Source organism: Gavia stellata, chromosome 4, assembly GCF_030936135.1.
Source record: "Gavia stellata isolate bGavSte3 chromosome 4, bGavSte3.hap2, whole genome shotgun sequence".
In the NCBI taxonomy this organism is placed as follows: Eukaryota; Metazoa; Chordata; class Aves; order Gaviiformes; family Gaviidae; genus Gavia; species Gavia stellata.
The window spans coordinates 64,139,184-64,162,484 of NC_082597.1; the positions used below are offsets into that span (position 1 = coordinate 64,139,184).

The following is a 23,301-nucleotide window of genomic DNA, read 5'->3' on the forward strand; positions in this document are numbered from 1 at the left end:
TTGCACTACACAGGTGAGGTGCTCAGGACTAAGGTAAATGGTTCCTTCCCTGAAGTGCTGTTTCCTCAGCTCTCACATGTTGCTGAGACTGGTGCAACTCTGTAAAGGGTATTTATTTATCAAGGAACCTGAAAGAAACAGATGCTGGTTTAATCTGTCATGTGTGGTGGTAAATCACCAGGTTTATAAGCTATTGATTGATAGAGGGAATAATTGTGTGTGTTGTTTCCATGAACTCCATGATCTTAAAAATAGCCTAGATGCTATTGAAGGAGTTATTAGTGATTGAGCAAGTGGTTCTAGTCAACCAAATAGTTTTTCTTTCATCATAAAACATGTAATAAATTTAATACCTTTTTTAGCACAAATTAGTGACTGACTGTAAGAGCGCTGAAGATAAAAATCTGACTTACAGTATACAAGCGGCCATAAAATTCCAGTTCTAAAACAACAGTCCTTGATCAAAGTAGCATAGTTGCAGGACACACTGATTAGAAGTTGAAACATTAATTATAAGCTAAGGATCAAGCATACCTCTTATCTACACTTAAATAAAAAGTAATAAAGAAGCAAAGATTTGTCTTAAGGCCAAAGCATCCTGAATTACTACTGACAAAGCACAAAGGTTTATGGCACTAAGACATTTCAGTACCTCATCTGGCATTTGTGCTGCTCTAAACGTGAGCCCTGCTTATTTGGAAATGGTGCAAGAATAAAGGCCTACCTGAAATGAGTAGTCAGCATAGGCAACCACATTTTAGGTAACGTACACTAGTGAGAAGTAAGGAGGAGGAGGTCTGGCTTTCCTCGTGGAGTAAAGGTGGCTGCTCCGTGGCCAGGCAGCCTGGGAGGCACTGCTCCATCAGCTGCTGTGATTGAAGTGCCGACCCTTATACAACACCACGAGATGTAAGAGCAGTCATATTACAATCTTCTATCCGCACTTAAGTAAAAGTTGGTTTTCAGTCGGTAATCTCTGATCTGGTCACTACTAATTAAAGACTTTATTTCCATAAAAGACAGAAGAGGCTGAGCAGAGGGGTAGAGGGGAAAGATCCAGGTTTGTGCCTTCTCTGATGGAAAGATGGATGAGCAGTGGTGATCTGAGTCATCCAGCTTTAATATGGTCTGTCAGGAAACAATGGAATAAGATAAGACACTTAAGGCAACACTTCTAAAAAGTGGCAAAACCACAACTTGATTAGCCTGTGCAACTCATCAGCACAGTTTACCACAGCCCGTTAATGCAGAATTTGGAAGGATTACATATGTGAAATGCTAGACATGATAGTTTCTCCATTAGAATGAAAATAAACATATTGTATAAAGATTCCAGACGCGCAGATGCCCCAGGCCTTCAGCTGTGATGGTTCAATAGAGGCAGGATTTTCCAAAAACTGTTCCCTAGGTTGTCTTGCATTTTATATGAAGCACCTTAGACCAGACTCTGTCAGAACTAATATACCACATCAGATGAAATGAACTAGTGCAATGAAAACATTTGTATTTAATGTAAACCCATCTCCGGCCATTGGTAATCAAGGCCTGATCCAAAAAAAGCCTCCTCAAGCCCCTAAAGAATAAGATTAATCCTTGAGGTGGAGGAGTCTTTCAGAAGATTATTTGTACAGATGTGTGTAAGTCCCATGCAAAAGATGAAGAAATACATAGAAGTTCAGCTCTAACACAAGTTAACTGATTCAGCCAAAGGCAAGTGCAGTAACCGCAAGCTTTCTCATTTTCCTCTGTTCCACCTTCCTCCCAAGTCTGCAATTATGCCATTGCCCTATATGTGAGACTCTACCCTTCTTCACCTATTCCTTCTGCTTTTGTTACTGACCAAAATGGCCCTGGTGTTTGAGAAAAGACGCAACTCAATAATCAACATTTCCTTGCTTTGTGGGGCTTAGTTTACAGCTTCAGGAAATGACTGGGAACCGTGTTCATGCATTCTCTCAAGAGTGCAAAGAGAAGAGAGAGGAAATCCTAGGATGAGGCCGACACCCCATTTTCAGGTTCTTCAACAAAAGGGAAAAATTTAAAAAAAAAAAAACCAACTTTTTTAAAAAAATCTGTATTAAGGTAATGTGTCACTGTACTCTAAATGTTCTGCTTTCATACACTTGAATGGTAGAAGTCAAACAGACTGAAGCGATTTAAAAGTCACACTGTTTGAAAAAACAGGTTTCATAGAGAAAACACTGATTGCACTTTTAAAAATATATTTCTCTTTTGGATAACTAGTCATCACTTGGCCTTGAGCTCACAAGGTATTTAAGCTGAGCCCCGTTGCTCTGTGGTAGTCAGCCTGAGCTTTGCACCTGTGGCTACAGCCTCGTGCATCTCATTGCTGAGACAGAGGTCTGAGGTTACTGTCATCAGTAACTGCAGGCTTGTAGTACTCATGTCAGCTTTTTGCCTGCTGCTTTCCTCAGGTCCTTCTTTGCAGGTTCAGGCAGGGACAAAACAGTGGACATGTTGGGGGTTGTCTCTGCTCCATGCCTCACGCTTCTGAAACGCTGCCCAACATGCCCCAAGTGCAAACTAGCCATTGACTCCTCCTGAAAGGCTTTTAGCTGCTGTAGTCTTCATTACACCCTACTAACAACTAGGAAAGGGCCCTGGCAGGGACTGAGCGTGCCTTTGGGAGGCTCCCACAGTGAAAGCAGCAGAGCGTTCAAACAAGTGTTTTGTTGTCTCTCTCAATTAAGCAGACAATATTGCGTCGTCGCTGCTGTAAATACTTTAGTACGCCAAATTGTGCCATTTTGCCTCTCAGCCCTCACTTATGTCTGTAATGAATAAGGGCAAGCGTGAGCAGCTTTGCATTTTAAGTAACCTTTAGGAACTGCATCCTGGAGCAGAAAGTCCCCCCTGCGTCTGAACAGAAGTCAGTCCACTTGTGTCTGACAGCGGCCAGCCTGGACAGGATGCTGAAGAGCAGAATGAGCAGGCAGGGGTACAGTCTCATTACTCCAGAATAACCTGCCACCAACCTACAGCTCTGGGATGGAAAGACAGAAATGTTGACCCCCACGTGTCCTCAGCAGTCCTTCACAGATCTTTCTTCCGTGAGCATGGAAGGGCAGACCAGTGTCCCTAGTCACTGCAGCTTCCTGTGGCAGCTATGAGTTTCACACCTTCTAGTTCATCAGGTGATGGAAAAGCAGCTGTTTATTTTATGGCAAACTCCCAGCCAAGCAAGCCAGCGGCTGCTGTCAAAGGGCAGCTTGGAGGGAGACTGATTGCTGTGGTGAAAAATGATCCTTCCCAACAGCACCTATGGCCAGTCCTTCTTGTCTTTTTTTGGCACCAGCAAAACCAACAAATTTGAAATCCTCTCTTCATATCCTGTCTCATTTCCAGATGTCTCTGGCATCTGTTTTCTTCAGAGGAGAAGCAGCATTGTCTTGGCCCTTCACTTGGAGGTAGCAAAAATTCACCTCTTGGCGTTTGCTGCTGGCAGACAGCAGTGCAGCAGAGCAGGTTGACTTACCCTATTTCAGTTTTCCTTTGAGTGAGTCAGATATCCCTGTTGCAGCAGAGCAATGCCTATGAAAAGGGTGGGAGAATAGTGTTGCCACATGTCGCTGAGAGCCCTTGACCACCACCACTTAGAGCTGCTGCCTCATTATACAAAGTGTGGCAAAAATAAGATGTCTTCAGTACAATTTCAGTGATCAGTCAAATTATTTCAGTGACCAGCCTTATGCTTTTTTGCTTGGTTTGGCCTATGTTTATTTTGCTTGCCACATTGGCTAATGGAAAATATGACTGTTCTGAAAAAACAAGCTTACTCTGAATTTCAGCAAAGATGAGTAAACATAAGTGCAGCACACAGTACAAAAGTGCCACTTGGACTTATTAAGAGGTTTCTTGGGCTCATCTTAAACTGAAGAAGTAAGATGTATATAAATGTACAATAAAGCATCTCCTGGTTCTTAGCCACGCAGTAAAGCAACTGTCCAAAACTGGGAGTACCAGTAGATGGTCCTGAGCTATCACCCTTCAGATTGTGATACCACCAATGCTCTCTAGATAAGAAATTTTGAAATAATTTTCATATCAAATACATTCAATTCTACTTGCTGAGGACTCTAGTACTCTCTCTTTCCCAGACACACAGAGAATTTTTTGCTTTGCTCCATATTTGCAACAGTTTTGAAGAACAGTGCACAGCACATTTTTATTCAGAAGTTGAAACACAGGTGTCTGGGGAGGTACAGGATGGTTAGACTGGATGAACTCCAGCATGAACCTTGTGCATATCTCAGGGACTCTATAGCATTGCAGGAGAGGCGAGCAGGAGGCTGAAACTATGTTTATTCTTTTTCTTCTCCTTTAGACTCCCAAAGGTTCCTGTTTGGAGTCAGTGAAGATTGCCATTGATACTGGTTACCGCCATATCGACGGTGCCTTTGTCTACTACAATGAGCATGAAGTGGGACAAGCCATCCGGGACAAGATTGCTGAAGGAAGGATCAAGCGAGAAGATATTTTTTACTGTGGCAAGGTGAGAAGCTGCACTCAGATCATTTACATTAAATCCAGGATTTCTATGAATGGGCTTTCTTAAGAACACTGGTGGTCAACATCTGGCATGCTTCCAGACCCAACATCCTTTATTTTTCTTCCCTAGCATTACCATAATGCATCAGAGCTCTATGAGCACTAGATTTGCTGTAAAGCACAGGAATCGCTGTTGTTCTCAATTTAAAGCTCTGTTAGGAGTGAGAACCATGCAAGATCCATTCTGCCTAGTATTGTAAGTACCTGCAAGTTTAGACCATTGCTACACTCAGCAGTGCTGCCTAAGCTGTTACTGTCCCACATGTTGTGCTGGCATGCGCGTTTGTATAGTCACACGCTGAGCCTGATCCAGACAGTGATCCTGGAAATTAGTTGTTTTCTGTTAGAGCAATTCCCTGTACAGGTTTGCCATGAGATTGCACAATGAAAGGGGTGGGAGCAAGCACGTGCACGCAAGTGTCTGTGTGCAGGAGAACAGCAAGTGCTTACATTGGTACTACTATCAGAAAATTACTCATCAAGCTACACCCTTAGTTACTGTATCACCTGTCATTAAAAAGTTTAAGGATGATGAATCAACTTACTTGGGGAGAAGATGTCATCACACTTTTGCTCTAGAGCAACGAGGCTGGAGTAATGCATGAGCTAGTTAATGCTTTAAAGTCTTAGCTGTAAGAGTTGATTCTGTCCTAGAAGAATGAAATCCCTTGTCCGATGAATTCTGACAAAAGCTGTTACAACTACGATGACTAGATCCCAGATATGAGAGATAGTGCTCATTACACATTGAAGAATAAAGATCAGATGGCCCCAGAAAATTCATGGTGCCTGTCCAGTTTCTAATGGAGTTTATGGCCTCAAGTTCCCCTTCCTGCAGTGCTTCTTTGGACATATCAGCCTAATATTTTCCCTTTCTCCTTTCCCAAATAAGATGTAATCCACAAAAGTTACTCAACAGCCTTGGAAATAAATACCACGGTTCCTAGAGTGAAAGATCCCATGGGATAAAAGGCCCGTTTTACTGTGAGCAGTTTAGTTAAGCTCTATGATCTGGGAAGCTAAGCTTCGGATTGGGTAGTTTGCAGACCAAGTGGATTTTCAGCAGCTATAGGCCAATTTCCAAGTATAGCAATTTCCAATTTGTAAAGTATTCAAGTCTTTTCCAAGTTTCCTGCTCAGTTCTACTGGTAATAACGTTGCCATCCTGAGAAAAGCTTCACACCCTCAAATTGTCCACCTTTATCATCAGGGTAGTCTCTCAGTCTCTCATATGCCAAATAAGCTGATTTGGATCAGTCAAAATATTTTGTTTCAACAGTTTCATAGTTTCATTACTGCAAATTACCAGTAATATTTCAAACCAAAAACACAAAGTTGTGCCAAAAGGTTAGAACCAAATGTCCTAACAATTTTGAGTCTTTAACTTTCCCAACTGCTTCCCCTGCAGTTTATTTTCCCATATAAACCTTTAGGTTCTGTGAAAGTGCATCCCTTGGTAAAACTTTGTCAGGATTCCAAACTTCCGTTGCTTATTACGCTTTTCTATATTCAGTTGTCTGATTTAATCACTAGATGTTTTTCCTAGTTGATGATCACTACCTAAACATTGAGCCACCTGTGAAACTGCATTTGATTTCTTGATTATAAGTTCAGTTGTTCCCTAAACTGCAGATCCTGCAAGCCACAGGGAGGCAACTCACAGTACCTCGATAGTCAATGCCTGTGGTTCCAGACTGTCTTGTGACTGTGTGATGGGACACACGTGGGTTTATCTTTCTGTTGTGTCCTGTTTGTGCTTGACAAAACTGCAGGCGCTCAGGGTGATAGCTCGTTAGAGCATCTCTGTAGTCTTTAAAGAGTTCAAAGGCAGAAGTAGAAAATAATCTGCAACTACTTCAGTCCAGGATTTTCACAGGTTTCACTGAACATTTTCACAGCAGCTCTGAACTTCCCAGGAGGAGTGGGACTGGATGTCCCTTGTCTTATAACCTTATGTATCTTCAGCTTTATGTACCTTACGAACTTACAGATCTTATGAACTACAGACAAATATCAAACTATTGGTAGATACATCAGCCATTGATTGGTTACTGACTGATATGAACTGTTGCACATTCTGGGAAACATGGTAGATACAGTAGACCATTCTTGAAAGTAGTCTGCACAACAAAAGTTGGTTTTGTTTTCAGCCTTGCTGACATCAGAAGTACTGGAAATTCCAAAGACCCTTCAGACTCAAGCCCCTCATGCAGATCTTTCCTTAAACAAAGATGATGATGCAAATTGAAGGCTGGTCTGTCAACAGGACAACTAACAAGAACAGCCCCGCTGAGTGGCACCGTTACTGGAATAGTGACTTGGTGCAATCGGGCTGCATCTGCCAGTTGAAATCATCAGCACTTGCACTTGGCTCTTGTTGCTGGCTGGCTGATCAGGCAGAGCAGCTCAGCATCCAGAAATTTTAGAGGTTTTATATCAACTGCCAACATCTCACTTGGCTTATATAGCAAGACCTTTTTGGTCTCCTCTTTCATCCCAGGATATTTCTTTCATTAAAGTAGAAGTAACATTTCCAGGAAATGTGGTGTCCTGAAATGCCAAAGCCAGCTGGCAGCTTTGACTGCTCAAATGTCTACATGGGTTCTACTTAGGTAGATAATACAATAACTTGTACAAATCATGAAAACAGTTATGAAACTCTTAAGTTTCCATGGCATCTGTGTATTAACATAGTACAAATGTTTGCTATTTCTAAAGGCTGTTTCTTTAGAACCTCTGAAGTTTTTTAAAGGGAAGTATATTCACTGGCAAGTACTGAGCTCAATAGCACTAGACTAGTGCTATAGGACTAGAAAGGGCGCTCTGAAAAACTGTTTCTAAATTATCAACATACCTCAGGTTACTAAATTTCTAAAACACAGTAACAAAACAAACTAAACATGAAGAGTACACAGGCTCGTTTCCTTACCCATATTTAAGTCCAAAACAGCATCTCATTTTACATGTAAAATGCTTAAAGAACACCCAGACCAAAGGCTTTAAGGAAATCCAGTGGAACAGCTTAAAACTCTGAGAGCAGGACCTTGGTCCTTTACTGTAGTATACCTCAGCCTGTGTAACCACTGTCTAGTGATCATAAACTCTTCACGCCTTGCAACATACAGCTGGGGAAGGCCTAGTATGAATTTCCAGGTGCCAAACCCTGCTTTGGTTTGTCAGCGTCAGATGTGCTGCTCTCAGTACAACTGAACTTCAAGATAACATAATGTCCTTGCCTCTGCTGGCAGAACTGAGCAAATAGTTATTCCCTGAGAAAACAACAATGTGGTTTAAAAAAACCAAACATCTAAAATACTTTAAAACTTACCCAGGCTATGTCCTTTGACACCTATAATCATTATCTCCTCCTGAAAATGGCAATTCAAGTGTTTCGTGTCTCAAGAATTAATTCATTCTGTACCTTGGCATACGGTGACTGCCAGCTTTGGTGGCAGAACTGGTTAGACAATGACCATACCAACAAACAGCAGGTTTTTCCAGACAATAAAGGTGCCAAAAACCTCAACATGACTCCATGTGTCAGTTTTGTGCCTAGAAAACAGAAGACAAAATAGCCCAGCTTATTGTGTGCCAGCAAATGGCACTTTAAACCTTCTATTGTGTGTTAATTCTGTTTTTTGTCTATTTTAACTGCAGCAATCAGTTTACAAAGAGCTCTTAGTTATTAATTACCACGCTATGGTTTTAATTCTTGCAAGAGATTTGCATCAGCAGAGTTCGGTCAGAGATAGTACTGAAAGCTAATCAACTAAGCACACTCCATAGCAAGGTCAGGACATAAACCCGCAAGGAAGCAGCTGTAATTAAAGAGGTCGAAAAGGCTGTGCTTTAACTAGTCACACCTGTGTTACAGTAACTAAACAATAATACATCTTTCAGTGAGGACTGGGGAGTAAATTAAAACTTCCCTAGGTCAGGCATTCACTCAGGCTCCATGACCACAGGAGAAAACCAAAAGATTCTCTTTGTGCTGGGTACTTGGCTGTTCAATAGCTAACTCACATGATCCAAGCTTCTGCCTTCAAGCATAAAACTGACCGCAGATTTCTTGTGGGAACAAAGTTTTCCAGTGAAAGCATATGCTTGGAAAGCTCAGAAAACAAAAGGAATCCGCCTAAGTTCATTGAGCAAGAGTTTGCAATATACTCAACTCAGAAGAACTTGTCTTGTAATAAATATGTAATGGCTTTACTGGGTCAGATGTAACCTCTACACCTGTCTCTGGCAGAGGACAGGATAAGGCCCCTCACCTTTGTGTTGCAGTGATGTAGGCCACAACGTCTTTGCACTGTCCATAACAGGCTCTGTCAGAAGAACAAGGCGGGTGACGGGGATGGTGTCAACTGGAGGATGCTCACTATTCCTCCCGGCACCCAAAAAAGAGCCTGTGCTTGCCTCCCCAGCTGTGGAATACCTGCCACCCCCCAGAGCTGGTGCGCCCCACACTGGAGAAAACCCTGAAGATCCTGCAGCTGGACTACGTTGACCTCTACATTATTGAGCTGCCAATGGCTTTCAAGGTAAGAAGAAAAATTGCCCTAAGAAGTGCATGGTTGACTTGAACCAAGGTCTTCATCCAGCATCCTCCTTGCAGCTTCCAGTCCATATTGAAAATAGCCCTTCAGTCTGATAACATTTGATATATACCGCATGCATACATTTCTGTGCACTACCCACACAAAGAGCGGCTTATAGGCGGTGTGAGAACAGCTGCTGACAGCTGTAGCATGGGGTCTCTCCACTGGAAGGACAGGTCTCCTAACTGGGGTTGAACACTTCCTGTGCTGAAGAATTACTGTAGCTGAAGCAGTACATGTGTCTTAACCCGCTCTGAGCCATGAGAAGGGAGTCACTGGGGGGAAGTGGTTACACAGAGAAGCAAAGGGCTAGGGCAAAGTTTGGAGGGGGAGATGGAACAGGGAAAAAGCCACCAAGTTGATTTCCTTACTCTGTCCCAAAAAACTAATATCCTCAGTAGTATTAAACCACTGAGCAAGTCATGGTTATGATCTTAATCTCCTTAAATCCAGTGCTCCTCTTGGACAGCTTCAGTAGGTCACAGTTGGTCCCAAACATGGGTTGTCCATCTCTCACTATCAAATGCCTAAAAAGTTAAAGCCTGGTATTCCTTCATACTGCTGGCTCTGGGCAACTTGTAGTCAAAACCTTTGAATGCAAGTAGCTTACATCAGAGTTGCATGCCTCCCTTGCAATGAGCTCTTGCAAGTCACCAAACTTTCTGGTTTCACAGCCATTTGTACCTTGCTTTACAATTTTCCTCTGCAAGTACATGATATAAAGGCAAATTAAATAATAGTGAAGTTAGAAGAATGAGATTCAAAACATATTTGAGTGGTTTTGAACTGATTAAATCCTTTTTCTTAGAGAAAATAGGGTGGGCAATTAGCTGGCTAATTGTTTCTGTAGGATGTTTAAGCTGAAACTGGCCTCTTTTTGCAAGGAAGGTAATTCTCTGATTATTAAAATTATATTTTACTACAGACTCCAAACTGCCAAAAGCATCAGATAGGAAGCAATTTACCAATGAAGCAGTCACCTTAGACGTGCAGTTTCTTTTTCCCCAAAGAAGCCATATCCCATTAAGACCTGTATAGGAGTAACTGGACTCAGATATTAAAACTTTATTTATATGGTCCCACGTATGGAATCCTTTTGGGTACATTTTTAAAAATTTCCCACCACTTGCAATTTCCTGTTTCCGTTTGCTTGTGTTTGTATTCTCTAGTAGTTCATTCTCCCACATAGTGAAGGTCATTGTCTCACAATATAAAGATATAGACAGCTGGCTTTAAAGTAATGTACATCTGACTCCCTGAGGCCTGTATCAACAATCTGAGTTGTTAAAGGAGTAGCAGTGCTAGAGATTCATTCATGTCCCCCATGAGAGGAAAGAAAAAAGAAGTTGCTTTCTGCCTGAAAAATATACATTTTCTGTGCCAAATACAAAAAGAAAAACCCTCACCCTTTTGCAGTGGTGACAGGTTTTCTTTCTTTGCTCCCTCTCTCACAAATACACCCATCCTGCATGCGATGCTTGCCTTTGGTGAGGAGTGTGCAGTTGTAATGCTAACTAACTCCTACTCTTCCCTAGTCTGCAAATGTTGGTGCTTTCCTGTCTCCCCAAAAGCCTTCTAGCAAAAGCAGTTTCTGCTTGAAACCATTGAAGTACTTGAGACAAAACTTACAGTCCCAGTCTGAAACCATTAAGAAATATGGCCCTGCAGAGCCCAGTGGCACAAACTATTATAGGGGCTTTTAAGCAGAGTAAGAGGAATCTGTTTTCGGAGAACACCACTCAGAGGAAGAAAGCCCCACCACGCCAGCACTTTTGGGTGGATCAAGAATGGCTGATATCTGGGGTGACACTATTCACTGACCTACCAACATTAGCCCATACCTCCCTGTATTTTTCTCTCACGCAGATTGCCCATTCAGGACTCTTGTCCTTCCTCCTTTTAGCCCAGCAGTGGTGCTCAGCCCCTCTACCTTAGCAAGGCAGATGACCAACAGGAACAGATCTCCTCCAGGCCACCACATGCCCTCTGCCTGGGGAGCTCATACCCACTGGCAGGATTTCTAGGGAGCTCTCCTCAGATGACTGATCCATCAGTAAGCAGGTACCTGCGCACTAAATGATCTCCAAATCCCTCCCAACTAAATTATTCTGTGATCTAGCAGGAAAGCGGGTATTTTAGCCTTACTTGAACAACTCTCATCCAAGTATCTTCTTGTCATTTTAAGAGAATAAATCAAAACAAGCCAATGGCCTCACTATTTGACTTCCTATTGCCTTCTGTTTGTACAATAGACAGATTGTACAAGTTGTTAAAACTGCTCTCTTGAGAAAGCCCAGTTGTCAAAGACCATTTTGTGAAAGCGATGGGATGTGCAGAGCTGTCTTCCTGCATCTGTGTTAGTGAGGAAATTATTATAATGGAAGCAGGGCTTTTCCTCTCAGTGATTACCAACTGCTGCGTTTTAAATACGCAAGTAAGTTGTCTGGTAGTTTTGGAGTGCCTCCACACTTTGAACATGACATGATACGATGCAATTTCTGCATAGTGGCAGTGACTGTATGGTGTTGTCCTACTTATTTCAGTGCTCATATGGCAGCATGCTAGGAAGCCACCTTACGTTCAGTCTAAGGTGCATAGCTATCTCCAAGAGAACTGCAAGAGAAGACAACAGCATTTGTGGGAATGACTGGTGTGGTGTAGTCCATGAGAACCCAAAGCTGAGAGATGTGACCAACTTCTTAAAGACCTTTTCAAAGACCCAGTAACCATCATCCTGTCACCATCAAAACACTACATTTCTCTCAGCACTTTAACCCTCTTTATCCATCTGCAGACAGTTCTTCCATTCAGAAACTCCCTTGCATAAAAAGGTAGCTTGACAGAGAAAGTATTGCCTGGAGCCTATTGAGCAGAGACAACTATACTTCAACACCTTGTGCAGTTCCCTGGAGGCAGGGGGAAGGATTGATCCCCATGGAAATCCACAATAGCTGGCACCGTTTATCTCAGTCAAGAAAAGTTCATCTTCAAGCCACATTCATCCTGACATTGTTTGCTTTTTAGAACACAAGTGATAGAAATAGAGGAAAATGCAGAGATGATATGCTATGCGTTGAGCTTGCAGTCTGCTGGGATATCATGGGGATAAATAGTTTGTTCCAAAATACCATGTGGTGGGTTTGTAAATAGGGCTTCTCCACCTCAAGTTATGATGGCAAACAGTTTGCCTCCTAACAGAAAAATGTACTCAACAGCCACCTACCTCCTTCTAGTCAAGGCAACACACAGCAACAAAGGCAGTAAGTAATTTTTGTGGAATTCATTCAGGAAAACCAGGACATTTGGAGGAGACAGGCTTATGCCTGTAACTTAGACCTTGGCCTCTGAAATCTGAGGCTGTGTTTTCCTTAGGCTAACTTTTCCCATGAAATGCCTTGAATTTGAACTTGACTGAATTGGGAGGCACCAGTTACTCATCACATTAGTCACAGCTGCATGTTCCCAAGGAGTTACCATGTCAACATCTTGCACCCAGGCCTTTGCAATGTAGCAGTTTGCAGTAAGATCAAGTGTCAAACATCACTGAAGAGTTTTTATGAGAAAGTGAAATTGCGATCAGACAAAAGGGAGGGAGGTGCTAATGCATTGCCTGCAACAGCAGTGAGATGACCAGCAAATAAGAAAACTGTGCTTGTGAGATATTAGCTCGTAACTCATCTCTGAAGTCTTGTTTATGGGGTATAGAGATAGGAAGAAAGAGTTCCTAGTGCCCAAAGAGAGGTGGGTAATGCACTTAAGAGGTTCACGGCCTGTACTGTAGCTATGCACGTAGCCCTTTACTACGAGTAAGCAGCTCTTGGAAATGGTCCCTCCAACTGCTGGGAGCTGGACTGAGCTGCTACTTTTCCCAGGTGCCGAGGACACAAGCAGCATCAGGGGAAGGGCTGGGAAGAAAGGAGGCAAGAAGTGGAAGAGACTACAGGTTGATACTCTAATCCAGAGCTTTGGAAGTAGTCCTTTAGATGCCGTAACATAAAGGTCAAAAGTTTATTGAAAAACAAGGCCATCCGGGAACTCCTGAGTGTGCACTCATATGACAGTTCAGAATTGTATCCAAGAACGATCTAGCAGTGGAGGATGTGGTAAGCCCAGCACAAATGACTTGTTGAACTTAGGGTGTTTCAGAAAGCTTTTGCATTTTTTTTGTTTGCTAGTAGAAACAGAGTCTGTGGAAAAATCTTTGAGGAATGAAAATTTTTCTTTAAAGGACAGAAGTGTGGTTTTACTTTTCAGCCTGGAGATGCAATCTACCCAAAAGATGAAAATGGAAAAATTATCTACCATGAGACAGACTTATGCGCCACTTGGGAGGTAAGCAAACTCAACATCCATCCATATATGCTTTAAAAACACAGATCCTCATTCTCAGTTTCACTTGTGGCCTTCATAAACAGAGCTGAGGCATATTGACAGGGCAAATGGATCAAATTCTACAAGCTCCATGGATAAATTTTACTTCTGTCCCTAGGGATGTTGCTTCTTGCCATCACTTAATTATTTTTATAACAAAATAAACCATTGTTGAAATATCTGACATCACATTCCTTCTTTCAGAGAGTGCACTCTACATTTGCTGCTTGAGGTATCTGTAGGTTTTTAACCAATCTATCAGATCTTTACAGCAGGAGAAAGTCAGAGCCCTGAGAAGTGACTGGATCCTCCTCAAAAAAGGAAGCTTTTCACCTTCAAGATAAAAACAGAATTTGCCCTAAACCTCACCATAAAAAAAACCCAACACAAACCAAACAAACAACAAAAAACCCCCAAACCCCTTGCCATCAGAACAAGTTCACTCACTTCTAAATTCAATTATCAAACGAGAATGCAATGCCTACTTGGAGGGAAGTAGCATTTGCCTGAAAGATTGTATCCTAAATTTGTTTGTGATGTGCTCTAGTTCTATAGCCAGCTGTATCTTCAAGCCTGCTGCCACTTGGCTTCAGGATCTCAGGTGAGGCAGAAAGTGAGATTAGAAATCTCCTCACATTCCTGCCTTTCGAAGCCTTGGACTCTAATTCGTGGCCAAAGCTGGTCAGCTCTCTTTCTGCAGCAGGTCTGCTGCAAAAGCATCACTAATTCAGCCCAATTCACACCGAGAGGTAACACAGGCTACTACACACTCCACTTCAGCTTGCACTGTCCAGAGATGGATAGTTGTGTCCCAATTCAGCTCTACTTGAGGTGCAGCAGATAAAGATGGCAAATTCTGAGTGACAGTTCGGAGTGGGAGAGAGCCCGGGGCAGGCTTGGGCTTTCCCCTGGCAGCTGAGCCATCCAGGTTGGGTCTCAGGGGGAACAGGGACTTCCACATTAGCTGTTTATGTTACCCTTGTCTTTGGCTGATGCAGTTCATTCCTCTCTTTCAGAGGCTAGTTGCTCAAACGTTAAAAGCAACAGCTGTCCAAACGCTGTTATGTTTTTATCTTCAAGCTAGTGCTTATTGTAAAGGATATATTGCAGCAGGTCACTCTCTTCAGCTAATAAGCTGAGAGAAAAATAGGTGGTGGTAAGTGCCTGCAAATAATAGCATCAACCTAAATAAAACTGGCTAAACTCAGTCCAGATAATTTCACTCTCAGTATGGTGCTACTAGGCAAAAATGGCTCCAGATGACTATATTTGCTGACTTGTCACTGAGTGAATCAAAGCATATGAGGCCAAACAGAGGTCATCAAATACATGGTGCCTCTGACCTCCCTGCTTTCAGCTCCTGTGGGACAGAAAGGAATAAAAAACCAGCAGGAGTGGCACACAGCTCCACAGGCGGGTCTGCTCTGCCTCAAACAGTCACTGAATCATTTGTGTGCAGAGCTTCTGGGAACAAAGGGGAATACCATAGGAAAGGACCCTCTTTCCCCTTAACAACCTAGCAGATGAAGCTAATGAAGACCAGGGCATGTATTCATATCCAGTATTTCTAAAGCTTTCTCACTATTAGAATTTGTCTGAAGTGCAGAGTATTAGAATTCCTCTCTCCTCCCCTTTTTTTTCTACTTTATACTGTACTGAAGTTTTCTGTGCTGGTTTTGTGATGTGCCTTGCCAAATATTTAGGGGATTTCACTAGATAGAGACTTCATATGAAAAACTCCCATACAATCAAAAGGGATAAATTGACTTATCAGGAAAGCAATCTGTTTTGTTCACTCTGCTTTCTCCAGCTTTGAGGCAGTGCTAAAGCAGCATAAAGTAAGCATAACTCTTTGAAAGCAGATGTCTGGCACTTACGTATCTATATCTCAGATTAATCTTTCTGCTCTCCAGACAAATTCTACCTTCACAGGAGATATAAAACATTAGGGTTTGGTCTGGAAAGCAGGTCTACACAGGAATGGAGTTTAGAATAGTGGGACGGCACCAGCCCTCATGCTAGTAAAGCTGTTAGTTCTGCTGCAGCAAAGGTTTTTCTGCAGTCTCAAGAATGGACTATCTTCCACCTATCTCTAAAACACATGCTCCAAGGAATCAAGCCAACATGTGGGACTCCACTGGTCTTTGCTTTCTTTGCAGGCTATGGAAGCATGTAAAGATGCAGGCTTGGCAAAGTCTATTGGAGTATCCAATTTCAACCGCAGGCAGCTGGAGATGATCCTGAACAAGCCAGGACTTAAGTACAAACCTGTCAGCAACCAGGTATGACTGGAAGCCGAGGGCAGTGCCTGCCATGGTGCCACTGCCCTGTAGGGAACACAGAGGCAACACCTGGCCCAAGCCACCACGTGCAGAAGGGTGATGTACGCTTTGCCACAGATACTGCCCTCCATACTGTCACACTTCCATTTCTAGCTTGAAAATATTACTCATCCTATCTAGGCTAAAGATAAATATTGAAGATGCTGGAACGATCGCTCTCCTCAGTTCCTGCTCCAGGATTATAAAACTGGTGCCTCTGTGCCAAGTTCTGTAACAAGGTTGAATGCTGAGTCAATGCAGATCTTAAATCTCTGCCATGTACCTTACTTCAAGTCCAAAAAATTCCCAGGGCAAACCATTCAGGGCTAACCAGTACTCAATGAAGCCATGTCTACCTCAGCTGACACCAAACCAAAACAACCCTAAGTATCAGGGATCCTGAGTCACTCTAAGCTTCCCAACTTTAAAAGCCATTAGAAGTAACTCCTAAATTTCCTGTACTTGCTCTCTTGTGCCTTTCCTATACAGCATCGGTAAGAGTCAGAGAAAAAACTAAATTAAGGAGGACACCTCATTAAGCAACAGACTCGAGCTGAACAAGCCCATGAAGATAATAGGCATGTCTGAGTTAAATTACAGTAGCGAGGCTCAGAGAAGGTGATAAGTGGCAGTGACCCATCTGAATGCCCAGCACCTTTGACTCTGGCATTCGGCAGCTCACTGCGTTCCTAGAAATCACTGGGAAGCTCTTCTGACTCATCTGACACAAACTAATACCCACATTAGCAGTAACAGAGAAGAGGCCAGAGACCAACTTCCCACCCTCAGCGTGGGGCCTGGAGGGCTAGCATTGGCACAGGGCAGGGCAGGGAGTCTGGCTATAGCCTTCATTTCTGTCTTTGGCCTGCAGGGAAAGGCAGCCTGTGAGAGGAGGAAATTCCAGCACCCTTCACTGGTATTAACATGCCCAACGGGTGCAAAATGCAATTGCTGTTTCTGGTGTGCCCCTAAGACTGCACTGACCATTGCTGCCGCTTCCTGGGGTCAAGGAAAACCAGGCAAAAGATTAAGCCCAGCTTAGGGCAGCTAGCTAGCAAGCATAGATGTGCCAGCTAGCTTCAGACTGCCTGCAAATGATGGTTGTTCTGTCACCTTGTAGACATCCCTTTCGCAGAGACTGAGAACACAGCCAGAAAATCCCTGCCTATAAGGGAATGATGCACAGTGCCTGCAATGTAGGAGGGCAGAGCTTGTAACAGGTCATAACCGTTATGGAGATGTCTCACCTTTTACATATCCCCCCTCACCTTTCTTTCTGGGACAGCTTATGCCAACAGTTTCCCCAAAACCAACATCAGATTAATCATCCTGAATGCAAAAGGCAGAGAAACAAAGATCTGATCCACATGAGATGGGTTGCCTTCTCAGCCTACTTCTCTAGTAAGCTTCCCTCACCTCCATCCCCCCACTTATTGCCACCTTTCCACTGGGGGACAATGAAAATTCCCTGCAGCCAAATTATAATCACAGATGTTGACCTGCTGTCCACCAAAAAAAGAAATCCCTCACCCAGCAATGTACAGTTAGAACAGTAACCACAGATTGAGTTTCCCTATTCTTTAACTTACATGTATTCTTTCCTGAAAGCATCACCTGGTCTGTAGCTCTCACAAATATTGGGACACTATGTGCTTCTGTATCTGGTCCTGTTGATTGATCATTCTTTCTACGTTACTCTTGTAGGTCGAATGCCATCCCTATTTCACCCAACCCAAACTCTTAGAATTTTGCAGACAGCATGACATAGTTATTGTTGGGTACAGCCCATTGGGAACCTCAAGGGATGAAACTTGGTAAGTCTGCATGCTACTTTCTAATAGAAGGACAATATCCAGGAAAAGAGTAATAGTTCTCCACTGCTGGGTCTCTGTGCAAAATACCTTTGTCCCCATTTTTCAAAATAGTTGTGAACTTCAGTGTCTAAATATTACTGTTGTGAACGTAAACTTGCAACACTCCTGCTGCATGCTGTCATCAAAGAGTGCCAGGTGTCTGTATAGGAGGTCGCCTTAGTCTCCTCTAACAAAAAACAAGTGTATGTAACTGGGAATGTTGAGGCTTAGGTGAGAAAGTAGAAATTAAGTCAACGTTAGGACATCACATAGGAAGTTGCCTTTGACAGCCCACCAACCTAAATGCCAGAGCTTTTGTCCCATTGTTCACACTACTTATCAAAAAGGTGCGGTATTCTGTCCACAAACAAGTAGATGCCTCTATGTTTTGACATTAAAAATAAGGGTTTTTTGGTTTTCTTTTTTTCCAATTTTCTTCCAGGGTAAATGTGTCCTCCCCTCCTTTACTGAAGGATCCTGTGCTGAATGCCATTGGCAAAAAGTACAACAAGACAGCTGCACAGGTTGCTTTGCGTTTCAGCATCCAGAGAGGGGTGGTGGTCATCCCAAAAAGTTTCAATCCACAACGCATCAGAGAGAACTTCCAGGTAAATTCGTACTCCAATGGTGCATGGATGAATCTACTTACATTGGCTTAGCCCCTATAGAAAGTTATTTTTCCATTCCTTTCTGTAGGCATAAGGCTTGACCAATGCCAAGCTTTGCCACATTTGATGCTTTTTGTCCCCATCACTTAATGGTACCATGATATGACAATAATAGAGCAGAGAGGAAGTTTTGGCATCTTTTAACATTCTGGAGTAGCTAAAGTTTCAGCTGGTGGTGTATTCCAGAGCACCAGTTGCTGCAGCAAGCAGCACAAGCGAGATTAATTAATTCAGTAGGTCAGCAGCTTGAGGCTGATGGCTGTAGGTGTTCAGGAATGACTGGCTTGTTCTGCCCAGTCTTCAGGTATGGGGCAGCTTTGTTAGGGAAGGGTTGCTGCATACAGGTGTACCAGAAAGGCTCATAACCACACCACCAGAAAGCATCTGGCTTGACCACCATACCCAAATAAGATGAAGAATTTGTTCCTGTGTCCCTTGCAGCACTCAGTACTCACACTGCTCCCTGCTTTCCCTCCTGCCAATGCATTGCTTTCAAAGCTGGTGGCCCAGTACTTGCCAGACTACCTTTTGCTTCTTGCAAGACTGTAAGCAAATGTGACTGGACTTATTCATGTCCTCAAGACTTTCCTATAAATGCAAGCAAGTATGGATTTGTGGGGAGACAGGTGGAGGAGAGGGGAGTGTACTGCTGAAGTCTGGAACATGCAAATGTTGGTTGTGACAAGAAATGCTAACTTTTTCCTAACATCTTCTTCCATTAGATCTTTGACTTCTCCCTCACTGAGAAAGAGATGAAAGAAATTGAAGCCCTGAACAAAAATGTTCGTTATGTGGAACTGTTAATGTAAGTTCAGGAGGAATCCAAATCCTCACAGAACTTGCCTGTCTTTTCAGAGGATTTTAAAAAAAAATCACTTTCTTTTAGTATTATTTTTTGTATAAACAACCTTATTTTAAGGTAAGGCTTAAATATGGGAGGTCTTTAATGCAGCCTGAATACGCTCCTGGACCCGTTACAATAACAAGTGTGCAATACTTGCTTACAGCTCGGGTGTCAAAAGCCCACCTAGTAGAAAGTGACTGTATCTGGCTATTCCATCTATGCTCCATCTCCTTGAACATTTTCTGCTATATGTTGTAATGACAGTCTCAGCTACTCACAAGGTTTAGCATTGCCCCTGTCTAGCAGTGTGGATATCAGAGCTGAAATTCAAATAGGAGTACTTTCTTGTCTTTCTCCTGCTTCCCATCTTCACTTCCAGGGCTCAGCAAGCTATGTTGCTGCTCGAGTACAATGGCTTATGTACTGTAAATCTAGTGTTTCCAGAGGCAGCTTGTCCCAAATTGCCATGTGGAAGGCTAGGAATTAAGAACACTGCTACATGAAACCACAGGGCTAATTTAGGGAGACCTCTGCTCCTTCTCACTTAATACTTTGGTCAGAACACCAAAATGTGCCTACCCAACTTCCTCATAAAATATGATACCCCTTAGTGACAACAAGTGGTCAGAAACTTTGTTTCGGCCTTTCCTCTGATACTGTCTTCTTCAACAATCTCCCTCTCCTGCTGTCACATTGAGTTGTACCTTCTTACATGGAAAGCAGAAAACCGTGCAGCTTGTTTGACTGCTAGACCACTTCCTAATCATCTCTTCTGAGAACTAACAGGGCTTGACCTCTTGCTGCTTGTGATCTAAAGCTTACCACCCAATGTTAGTTTTGCTTCGCCTGAAGGCTGCACTACCCCAGAAGGCTCAGACTGACCCAACATCTCCTCTTTCAGAGGATGAGGCCGTTTGTTTTTCCTTCAGCTCAAGAGCATCTACAGTTCATGGCCAAACCTCATGCTTTCCCCTTTTCAGGGCACTCAATGTGTAGAGATTAATTTCCATGCATTTCTCTTGTTACCTTGGATTACCTGTGTCTTGCCAAACTGTAGTGTGCTCAAGCACTAAAAATAATGAAAAACAGGATAGCAGCATCAATAATACACTAAAGCGTTGACCATTGCTCCAAAGATGGGGGGGAATGTTGCAAAGGAACGAATAAACAACTTATTGTGCTGTATAAATATGGTAGGAAATATGAACTAAGTTAAAAGCATCATAATGGAGTTCATCTTTCGCATTTAAGCTCAGCCAGGTGCTCTGAAGCTTTAGTTTCTTAAAACTTAAAATAGCCTTCCATCTATTAGAAGCACTGGGTTCCAGAAGTCTTCTCGCAAATGGCCTAGCAGATTCTTATGTGTGTTTTGGTATTTGAAATAGTTTGTTTTTTCCATAGCTAAGTTGAGCTATAACATAATTTAAACTTTTAGTGAGTATATACATGAAATGTAACCTTGGTGCAACTGCAAGAGCCTTTTCCAGAAGCAAAGTTAAAGGATGCAAATGCCCACAGAACTTTCTAAGCCACCAATCCAAAAAATAAACTAAATGCTTTGCTTTATTAGACTAAATTTGGTCACAGGAGGCCACGAAAAACAGGATGCATAGGATGGACATTTCCAGCTCTATTTTTCACAAGAGTGCCATGTTTGGGGAAAATGCTTAAATACAGTCTAACCTCAACTGCGAAAAATGTGACGTTGCCATGTAAGGAGCAGCTAAACATGCATCTGCCTACTAGGTGTTCTCACACTGAAGCGTCTGGCAACGACACTGCCACAGATAATTACCAGCCTGAAGAGATTTGCTATTTCATCCAGCAATATGTATCTGAAAAGTCAAACCATTATACAGAAAGACTTCTGGTTAGTCAACTACGTGCCAAACCTTCAACTGCTGTGATGCAAATGCCAGCAGGAATGGAAAAATCCAGCTTTCCTCTGGCTCTTCCAGTTATCAGCTGCCATGGATACTGTGTGCAAATCTGTTGTTCTGATTGTGTGAGTAAGCCCATATGAACAGGATATTGCAATCAGTGGAATGAGTTAGCAAGTTAAGCATCTGAGCAGAAAATGGAGGTTTTGTAAAAATATGAGTACTCCAGGAAATCTTAGTCTGAAATGGTTTCTTCTCCCCTTGGAGAAATTTAGAAGTATTGTGCTGGGCAAGTTTTACATTAATCTGTCTGCTTGCTTTATCTTATGCTCCCAGTCTCTCCTATGGATATTCTTCCTTACCAGTTATTCCAAGCTGCATTGACTCCTCTGAGTGAATCATTTTCACCCAAAGGACTCAGACATTTGAACACTTGAGACCTGATTAGCAAGTGTGCTCCATAGATGGAAAGTAGAGATTATGACACTCTCAACTCAGACATTGTCAAGTTTTACTGAAACCAAACAAGCCAAAGTGTTGTGGCTTGTTTTTTTGAACCAACTCAATCTGTTAATGTGTAAACACTTCAGCTTGGCTGAATATTGGAATGAAATGTTTTGACACAAGCAATTCAAAATGTTTGATGTCTTCAGTTAGTTAACTTCAATATTGTGAAATGTATCCTTCCCAAACTGGAACAATTCACAGCTGGGATAAATGCCAGTATTTGTTGTTCTTTGCTGTAAGGCAAGGCAGCTAGCTGCCATGGTGTACCTGAGAATGCTCTTCAGAAATTTTTTATTTTGCTAATGGAAAGTGTTTGTCAAGCCAGGGCTTGTGGTTTAGCATCATCTTCTCAAACAAACAAGAAAACCCACAAAAAACCCAGCTATGTCTCTCTTAAGTCTGTCAATAATGGGCAAACACAGTGTTATTTTTTCCACCTGCAGCTGACCCTGGGAATTTTCTTCTTACCTTTTATAACAATCCTGGATGGTGCATCTTCCCTGAGCATGCAGTTTTTAAAATGAAGCCTGAAGCATCTCTACCTTTGGTAGTATGCAGCCATGGACATCCCTTTCTCCCCTGAACTGGGTCACCCCAAAGCTTCTTTATAAATTCTCTGCCACTGGTGCTATTAACTTGGCAGCGCATCTACATCTAGGCTGAGCTAGAGGACAGCCAGACCTACTCTGGATATGGCAGCCACTTGGACAAAGCACCGTACCAGCCCCAGACCTGTTCATGCCAGCTTTAAGTGCGTAAGCCAAAGTAGCACTGTCTGGTCTCCAACTGCCCTTCAAATATAGCCCTTATTTCTGAGGGTCTTTCTAGACATCCAAACAAAAAGTCTTCCCCTTTCACAATGCACACATAGTGAAGCCATCCCCATTCCCTACAACACTTCTACTAACCTGAGTTAAATCCACAAATATAGCAAGAACAGCTGACATCCAAACCCTTCTTGGTTTTTCCCATCTGTCCTTAAGGTATGCAGTCCATAGGCCTGAAAAATGGTCCTTCACTGTCCTCTCCTTAAATGCACAGGTTTTCTTCCAACTCTGCCAGGAAGATTATTCAGAGCAGACAGCTTCTGAATAAACAGAAGAGCCTCGATGAAGGCCACCTATATATTACAACAAAGAAAAGAGGTTTGCTAGGCACAGGACAACTGCAGCAGTGATGTGATACCTGCTTCATCTGTGCTCATTTGTTCAATCTGACCTATCCACAGGTGGCGTGACCATCCAGAGTACCCCTTCAGTGATGAATACTGAAAACAAGGTGCATCCAGGCAGGTTCCTAACTCGGTACCTACCATAAGGCTTCACTGAAAGTGACCCAACGTTTGGTGCTTTGACTTCATGGGAGACTGTTCAAATCAGCATTAAAAACATGACATTTAATTCCTCTTGTCTTGTCAGTCTCTTATTGCTACTGAAGAGCAAATCTATTGAATATCTCTTTCTGGCTTAGGAGGCTTTAACTTTGAGCATTGAAACTTCAAAACTGACAGCTGACAAAATTGAAGATTTCTCTTGAAAACTGGCCAACTAGTTCAAATCGAATCATTTCCACTCAATGGCACATTCTTCACTGAATTTGAAACAAGAAGTTCTGCTTCTGTAGATATGAAGCAGTATCATATTGTTTCACAGCTCAAGTGAAAGAAAGATAGGAGTGGGGATCTAATTAG

General features: G+C 42.6%; 1 protein-coding gene across 2 annotated transcripts in view; it reads left to right on the plus strand.

The window, feature by feature from the left end:
• The window catches only part of AKR1D1 (aldo-keto reductase family 1 member D1), a 34,147-nt gene extending 11,265 nt beyond the window's left edge, over positions 1-22,882 (plus strand). The window contains exons 2-9 of one of the 2 annotated variants that reach the window (XM_059816266.1): positions 4,346-4,513; positions 8,994-9,110; positions 13,422-13,499; positions 15,698-15,820; positions 17,564-17,673; positions 18,155-18,320; positions 19,103-19,185; positions 22,840-22,882. In XM_059816266.1, coding sequence (XP_059672249.1) covers positions 4,346-4,513; positions 8,994-9,110; positions 13,422-13,499; positions 15,698-15,820; positions 17,564-17,673; positions 18,155-18,320; positions 19,103-19,185; positions 22,840-22,882 — 888 coding nt within the window. The remainder of the gene's footprint in view (positions 1-4,345; positions 4,514-8,993; positions 9,111-13,421; positions 13,500-15,697; positions 15,821-17,563; positions 17,674-18,154; positions 18,321-19,102; positions 19,186-22,839) is intronic. The other variant, XM_059816267.1, reaches the window with a different exon arrangement.
• Positions 22,883-23,301: the final 419 nt, after the last annotated feature.